Here is an 8838-nt window from a genome sequence, read left to right on the forward strand (position 1 = left end):
TTTGGTCCTTAGGTGAGGAAATCACTGAGGATGGCAGGAAAGATGGAATAATTGCTAAGGATGAGTCACTGTGTAAACTCAAGAGGATGACATTGAGTGTACAGGTGTGGTAGTTGGTAGGGAGGTTATTCATTACAATGAAACAATTACTTTGCAATCAAAAAAAAAAAAAACAATGGCTATCAGAGCCTCATGTTGTCTTATTTCTTGGGCATTACCAGCCAAAACCACATAACCCAGTTCATTCTGATTGTGATACTGGCTCTTGTTGTTCTGGTATAAGTGGGGTCAGTAATGTGGAGCAATAGGGAGCAATTATCCTGTATCTGTGCAGTGCACCTATCATATTAAAACTTTAATAAAAAACCTTTGAATTGCCTGTTTTATAGATGTGGAAATTGAAGGTCTGAAGGACTGAGTAACTTTCACAGCACCACTTAGCTACACGTTGCTGAGCTGTGAATCCGGTTTCACATTTGAAGTTTTTTTTTTTTTCCATTGTGACCATAAAATTTAATAACCAATGTTGGGTACGTTTGAGAATGAAAGGCCCAAGTGTACTAGGTTAACTGGGCAATAGGTATAAGCCAAGACTTTCTAGAGCAAACACAGTATATGATCACCCTATCTTTTCCTCCACTTTTTGATATTCTTTACCATTCAATTCAAAACATTCTATCAGATTGCAATTCTTCCATGACTATTTTTAACACTAATAATCTTAAATTGACAATAATCTTAGGTTTAAAAAATTATAATAAAGACAGAAAAACTTAAGTATGCCTAAAGGATTAATTTATTGAAATGACTGGTTAGGAAATAGATAAATAATAACAAACACAATTCCAGAAACTATACATATTTTTCCCATGTTTAGGGTATTTCCGACTCAAAATTAAATTTCTATGGTATTGTTGAATTAAAATTTGGAAAATGTAGAGTTTGTGAGTCAAATTCAGATTAAGATGAATGCCATATAATACATAAAGTAAATAAAGGAAAAAACTCTCATTTTTTCCGTGTAGATTCATTTAAAAGTTATTAATTTTTGCTATCAGGATGCCAAGTGAAAAGATGCCACATTTCCAGTCGCAGTCAATTCTGTAGAATATAAAGCACACATAGAATTAGTTATGTTATATGCTATAACTATTCATCCCTCCTCATTTGTAATTTTGGTGTGATTAATTTACAAGACAAATTTTATTACAAATGCAAAATGTTGAGCCTTACCTTGAAGGAATATATAAAATATATTTAGATTTTATATAAATATAAAAATTCCTATATAATTAAATATCAGCTTACCTGATATTGTTTTAGTGAAATGTCTAGTCTATCATGATCATAGACAGAGTTGTATTTTAGGAATCCCAAAGCTATATTCTTTCCTCTTTTTAAACCTCATACCTGGAATAATTAATTTTATTTTGAGTCATGAATTAAAGGATAATATGTAAATTTTAAGTGAGACAAAAACAATTGAAGTTATGAAGCCTAGTTAGAAATGAGAATGAAAGTGATCTTTTAAAAAAATCTCAAATATATTCACATGAAAGTAGGAGAAACTATTTTCAGTTTTTCCTAAAAAAATGATGATAATCAAGCATGAGAACACAGGCACTTGAATGTAGATCTGTCAATAGCACTTAATTAAAATTTGATACACACTTTCAGGTCAGTAGATGTTAGTCAACCATTGAGACATCCATGACACTTTGATCATTAATAAATAAGTTGGTGTATTGACAAAGTTTGTCACTGTCTTGGACTTATCCAGGAGAATAAAATCTAAAAAGATATTATCTATAAAAATGATCACTCTAACCTCCAAACTCCCAAAACTTACCAAAAGTGAGGAGGGGACATTAGCTTTGAAATTCTCTTAAACCTTAAAAATTAAAAAAAATTAAAAAGCAAAATAAATAAATATACAATTCACATTTTGGCGAAGACACAAAGACAATTTCCCTAAGAATTCTTTGAGTAATGAAATAATCATCTCAATTGTTTACCATCATATGTGTATATGTCAAAAACAAGATGTGAAATAAGGCATCTGCAGAATAGATATGCACAAGGAAAACTTCAAAATTGTAGAAAATAATAAGCCTTCTTTATTCCAAGCCCAATCAGACTATCAAATTTAATTCCAGCCTTAATAAGCCTTAATCCTCTTTATCCAAATTCTCAACAGATCAATTAAATCAGAATCTCTTGAAACAATTTGTTCCTAATAGTATCTTCTACATAGAAGATCAGAACAATCACATAAGAATCTCTGCAGGTAGGCCCAGACATTGGGATTTTAGAAAGAAAAAGTTCTACAGGTTATTCTATTATGTTGCTAGTATTGAGATTCACTGATCTAAACAAAGTGCATTTTAGATCCATCCATTATTCATTTATTCTTTTATTCTAGAGTTCTCACTTACTTCCTCTATCACCATATTCATGTCATAAGTGAGACAGCAAAGCTGGTAAGTTTGGACTTACAAGAGCAAAGTTGTAAAGTGGGGCAATCGGTTGAGTCACAGGATGGGCCTCATGGGGAGGCTCCTGGAACAGCAGAAAGGCTTGTAGGGCCATGTCCCTCTGGGGGTAGGGCATCACTTGCTGGGGAAAAGGCAGGACTTTGGACTGTGGAATGGACAGCAGTGGCTGAGGAGTAAGCATGGGAGTCTGAGGAAGAGGCTGGGGGATCTGGTGCATCAGGGCCTGGAGCAGAGGCAGAGACAGGGGCAGAGACAGAGGCTGAGGCTGAGGCTGAGGCTGAGGCTGAGGCTGAGGCTGAGGAAAGTACAGATTTTCAAGATCAGGAAGAGTCTGGATTGGGCTGTTCAAAAAGGGCACTACTGGAGATTTAAGAAAGGGCATCACTTTGCGCCTATGAACGATGTTCTCCTTAACTTTGGGGACTTCCATTATTTCAGGCTGAGGGAAAGGCATCACCACAGCAGGCTGAGCAAGAGGCAGGACATTCTGTGGAAGGACAGCGTAAGGGATGAGATCAGCATAAGGATAGATTAGAGGCTGTTGTTGGGAAAGGGGGTGGATTTTATTCTGGCGTTCATCCTGGAAAGAAGGAAAAGAATCTTTGAGTCCATGATTCAGCCATAACAGTCATTTGTGATGAATTAACTTCCTGTCTTTTGAACAACCATAACTGAGTGAAAAGAGAGAAGGAAAATCTTTGACTGATTTGATTAAGAGATAATTTTCAGTCAGGTGAAGACTAATGAGTAAAATGCTCATTCAGGGATTTCTCATTAACTCGTTCCCTTCATAGATGAGTCCGCAGATCCAACTGAAATCAGTGTTTGGAGATTTCAAGACTTATTTCACCTTTTTCTGAATCGCCTAGATAGAAGTAGTTGTCCACTTTTGTCTTCATGGACTTTTCAACATAATGTTTTGATAATAGAGCAAATTGTGTTCATATAATAAAGATCTATTTTAAAAGACTTAGAGGGGTAACTCCAAGGTTTATTTGTTGTGGCTGCTGCTGTTTTAATGAAAATTAAACCTTACTTTACAGCTTAATTCAAGGAGTTACTTAACACCAGCCACCTTCTAGCACTACTTCCCTTGGGAGAAGGTGGTTAGTTATCTTGAGTCTTCCGAGAGGCATCCATTTGTAAATTCATTTTGATTTAGGAAATATTTGGCTTAAGTTCCAAACAATACAACTTCATTGATAAAAATAAGGAAGTTGAAATATTACAATTAGATAAATATGTTACCACAAGTGTAATTTAATTAAATGAAGAATTTTATGTTGTCGAAGAAAATCCTTAATTTTAAGCAAGCTCTACTACTTAATAACTGTGTGATATTGTCACTCAATTGTTCTGTACCTCACTTCTCTCATTGTGTAATGGAAATTCTTTGAAGAACATGTATTTGTAAATGTTAATATAAAACCTACAAAATGTTATATAAAATCATTGACTATTCATTGGGCGCCAGCTTATCCATACTGTAGGGTTAGGAATAGGCTTGGTTTACAGAAAAGGAAACTAAGTACAGAGAAACTTGGGGTCAAAGGCATACAGCTAATAAATGTGCTGTATTGCCTTTTCCTTCTCTTTTGTCTGAATATCCATCTTGAGACTAAGGGGAACCAGCTGGAAATGTGAGTAAATCAAGAATTATTCTTCAGTTTTGATTCTAAACTCTGCAAATTGTGAGTTTGCAAGATGCATTTATGTCTTCAAAATATTTTGACAGTATCAAAACTTAATTTCTTCACTGGTATTTATTTTATTATCATCCTTTAGAGTGACCACATACACATTTTGTATGTATTATATTCCATAATAATTTTAGAAATATACTTATCATGAATAAGTTACCTCTCTTTGCTGCTGTTCCTGACGCTTGAAATTCTCAAGTTTCTGCTAAAAACCAAATCACATATAAGGAAATGTTACCACCTATAAAAATTAAGTGTAGGAAATTTTGAAAATAAGTACATGTAAATATGAAGCTATTACCTTGTTGACGTGTGTAATTGTTTCCTTCAGAAAAATAAAAATAAAATTAGTTTTAGTTTTATGAATGTTTCTTTGTCAATACAAATCAGAAAATGAAGGCACGTAATAGGTTAACGTGCACACTTTGTTCGATAATATTAAAAACTCAGGATAATTGCCGAAGCTTAGATGTTGCACTGTTCTGCATAAGCTTGTTGTATAAGAGAAGAATGAGTGAAGTTACATAAGAAAAGAAAATTAGTGAACATAGTACAAAAAGGGGTATTTAATAGATGCTGATTTCTCTCTATCACCATCCTCCTTTCCTAGGACAACAAATGATTGCTAATACTCTATCTGATTCTAAAAGAATAATATTCATTGATAATATGAATTTTATCTTTTAATTCTTTTAATCATTCTTAGGTTACTTAATATGTTTACACTTCAAATTAATTATAAGAAATAAATGCCTTCCTTAAGGGACTGATAATAGCCTTGTAGAGAGACAAAGTATACTGATGTACAATTTAACTAACAGGTAATATATAACATATCCAAAAAGAGTGCTGCCAGGGTAAAATACCTACCTGATTCTCCCAGGCAGATTTAGGACTACACTACCTCTCACCATCTCTTATTTACTGAAGTGACTTTTGTAGTTACAAAATGTGTCCATTCGCATGTCTGCTCACATATTCTGTTGCAAGCTCTTTACTTTGGGCACCCCTTTTTTCGTTTGTGCCACAGCTCCTAGTCAATGTCTGATCCACAGAAGGCACTTGATAAATATCAGAGTAGGGAATGAGGACAGGGTAAAGAGAGCTCAAGACAGAAAACAGGACTGCACCGTTCATTAAAAAAAAAAAAAGAGGGGGTCACGATGACACAATTTCAAGTAGCGAGCCCACTTAGAAAGTGCTAGAATATTGAATTCTCCAGGTATTTATTCTGTCCTTATGCATATGCAATGGGAAAAAAATGATAGAAATTTACATCAAAACTTATGTCAGAACAGAGCTGCTTTGACCTAACTGTCCTAATGAAACACAATAGAAAGATAGCACAGCATTTTACTGTTCCAAAACTGGGAAATTGCCTCTGAAAACGTTGTCTTTACCTCACTGCTTGAAAGGCTTTCCACAGACTGTAAAAGAAAAACAAAAAAATAAAACAATCAACAACCGGCTTTTCCTAGATCATTGCAGAATGTTAATATTTTGTGGCTGGAAATTTTTTTGTGAATAAAAACATCTTACCTCAGTGAGTTCCTTCTGTAACAGGAAAAAAAAAAAAACCAAACACCATTTTGGTTTCCATAGGTAACTCATTATTAAACATTTTTCCTGTTTAATTTTTATCTTCTTATGCAGAGCTATTTCACAAATTTAAGAAATAAAAAAATGATTATTGAGAGTCTCGAAAGGTAGTTGTTTTTATGTCTTTTATATTTAGTAACTTTATTGATATATTTTTATCTTACGTGAATATACAGTTTTTGATGGGTAACAGTTATTTTACTTTGTTTTAAACAGTTTATTAGTATTACAAATATATTTATGATTATAATTATTGCCTGATACTCCATTCCCTCGATGTCTTTGGGTAGACACAGGTAGAATCGGGCCCAGCGCCGTGAGGTAAGAGATACATATATTTTATCACTGGAATAAGATATATTTATCTAGGTTGCACATGCATGCAATCATATCTGTGCAATATTATTATTGTCATTTTTATATCTGTCTCTTTTTGTTTTGTCTGTTTGCTTATCTGTCCATTTGCTTTTCCTTTAGGAACTGCTGGCACAGTGGTATAGAAAGCATTTGACCCAGATTTATGCCCCTACTGCACACTGTTGAAATAGTGGATGAATGCAAATGATTTTCTAAGAAGTGCAAATGAATCTGTTGAAATTCTGCTTTATTTGTACTTTAACAATGTTGCTGATGTTCTTCTCTAACATAGGCAGATATTCCATTATATCTTAATTATTTAGACATTTGCTTACCTCTCTTGCAAGAGCGAGAGCCACCAGGAAGGCAAGGATGAGGGTCTTCATGGTTATCAAGTCTTGTCAATGGGGAAATGAAAGAATGGTAATATATTGGTCAATCTGTTTTCTTATTTAGCTAAGATTGTTTTCCTTTTAAAGAAACTAAAGATAATACATAATAAAAATAAACTGCATTTTAGAAAAAAATACTAATAGACGCTTTATCATATAGGCAGGGTCAAAGTCTACTATGGATCCCTCCTTACATATCATTTTCTTACCTCATGGCTAACCATTCAGTTTTTCTCAGCCATCACCTCCACCCTATCTCCTTCTTTTTCATCTCATTCACAGCACTATGTTTGGGTTTTTATGAAAGACCAAAAAAAGTTCAAAGTATTTACAGAAACATTTATTAATCAATTCATTTGTTCAAAAATATTTATCTAATACCTTTTATTGCCACTGTCTAGGTGCTGGGATGATAGCAGCAAACAAAATTTTAAGGTCTCAGCCCTGATAGAGCCTCAGTTCTATCTGGAAGAGACTGATCAAAGAAAATGTATACAAAGAAGATCATATTTTCTTTTTATCTTTTTTTTTTTACTAAACCAAATTGTTTCCATGAATATTGTTTTTTTAATTATTTCTCATTATTTCCAATTAGACTGAGATTTTCATTGGAGCATTTCCTTTATTTCCTCCACTTATCCAGATGCTCACTGATTGGCTTCCTCTCCATTTATACCCACAACTCAGTCCACATCCCTACACATCTAATTATGCCTCCTCGCCTTTGTGCCACATAACTTTAGAGATGGTACACCATATATTTTTTCTCTGATTTCTTGATCATTTACCAAAGTATCAGGTCCTCTTGCCCAATCCCCACTCCAGGCTACTTCTTTTTGTAGTATACCCTAATATACGTGTTAACCTATATAACCAAAATGTACTAAATGCTTGATTTTGTAGCATTTCTATAGTTTCTTATACAAAATAATGTTTGTGCCACTAATATCACTTAGCATGCAATCTTCAATCTCAGATATTTAAACCAAATTTCTGAACTAAAAACATTTCATGAAAAAAGTCCCTAATCAATCGACAAAATATCCTTTCCAATATTTAAAGCCTGAAGATTATGCTCTTTCTTCAGGAAAAGATATTTTTTTCCAGATATTTTTCATGGATACTATATAAATCTTAATTTTGCTTTGCTTAAGAGCTCCATAAGTTTCCAAATAATTTCTTATTGTTAGGACTCAAAAAAAATAAAGAATATAGTATCTTATTAGAGGTCATTATGTGTAGGAAGGATCTCATCTCATTTTCTATATTTTATAATTAGCATTTTATATACCAGTTTTTTAACCAGGACTTCATTTTGACCAATGGATTCTAAAGTAATCTTTCTTTCAAATCTTCTCTTTCCTTTGCTTTTGTTTCCAAGTCATCTCTGTCCCATCTAGAATTTTCTTACAAAGTAAAATATTTTTTAACTTAATTCTGTATTTCATATGTCTATTTTAATAATATTTTGAACTATTATAAACCAATTGATAAAGTGGGATGTTGGAGACACTAAAGAAGTTCAATGAATACATACTTCTGCAAAAATATTTATAAACATTTCAAGTAGTGCACATCCCCAAACATGTCCTGCAGTATCTTGACTCAATGTTCCCTCTAAAACTACTGTGGGATAAAGGTTTCCCATTAATTATTCATATTCCCCCCAAATAATTTAAATATATCTTCTTTTATTGTTGCTGTATGTTTAACCAAATTAGAAGACTTATTAATTCAGGAAATAGATTTTTTAATATAGCCTGTTAACTGGCCTTGTACTAAAACAATAGTAATCATTGTTACTACATTTTTTAGACTCATAAACTCATGCAGTAATGATTTTTACCAAATCTCTATAGACATTTCTATTTTTTTAACCTAAATTTTGAAAATAGTGTCAGCACTACTTTAAATACCCTTATTTCAAAGACTATATTTTAAGCAATTATTTTTTTCATATATCTCAGCTTAGTTTGAAATAAAGGTGAAGAGAGAATACATCAGATTTACATCTGAAATTCTTACCTGTTTTTCGAGGTGGAGGACAGGAAGTGAAGCGGAAGCTAAGTGGATGATGGTCTGTCTGCTTTTGTGGTGGTTTATATACTGTATTTGGTGGTTTGAGATAAAATCAATAGTGAGCTTCAATTCCAAGAAGTCCACATGATTAGAATATGATTTCTGCCTATTATCTGTCCCCAGAAATTCTGGGGAGCAGTTTAACAAGGGAGCAATTCACAAACCAATAAAGGAAATCTGTCCAGGAAATGTAATTGTCTAATAACTAAAACAATG

The 8838-nt window shown here is 33.1% G+C and overlaps 1 protein-coding gene across 1 annotated transcript; it reads right to left on the bottom strand.

Annotated features, from left to right (window-relative positions):
* Positions 1-2442: 2442 nt before the first annotated feature.
* CSN2 (casein beta) lies at positions 2443-8609 on the bottom strand. Its single transcript, XM_073891170.1, has 7 exons — positions 8569-8609; positions 6487-6548; positions 5735-5749; positions 5596-5622; positions 4497-4520; positions 4356-4400; positions 2443-3075 (listed from the first exon to the last, which is right to left on the bottom strand). The coding sequence occupies exons 2-7, from the start codon at positions 6535-6537 to the stop codon at positions 2458-2460; spliced, it is 780 nt and encodes a 259-aa protein (XP_073747271.1). The 5' UTR covers positions 6538-6548; positions 8569-8609; the 3' UTR covers positions 2443-2457.
* Between the last annotated feature and the right edge of the window lie 229 nt (positions 8610-8838).

Source organism: Callorhinus ursinus, unplaced genomic scaffold (genome assembly GCF_003265705.2).
Source record: "Callorhinus ursinus isolate GAN/ISIS: 27379988/994484 unplaced genomic scaffold, GSC_fseal_2.0 scaffold4, whole genome shotgun sequence".
In the NCBI taxonomy this organism is placed as follows: Eukaryota; Metazoa; Chordata; class Mammalia; order Carnivora; family Otariidae; genus Callorhinus; species Callorhinus ursinus.

Bases quoted from the DNA above. Each gene is read 5' to 3' on its own strand.
- CSN2 (XM_073891170.1), bottom strand. From the start codon at position 6,537: ATGAAGACCCTCATCCTTGCCTTCCTGGTGGCTCTCGCTCTTGCAAGA. The intron at 4,521-5,595 runs GTAAAGACAACG...ATTTTTCTGAAG, and splicing joins AAAGCCTTTCAAGCAGTGAG to GAAACAATTACACACGTCAA. The intron at 4,401-4,496 runs GTAATAGCTTCA...TTTGGTTTTTAG, and splicing joins CAATTACACACGTCAACAAG to CAGAAACTTGAGAATTTCAA.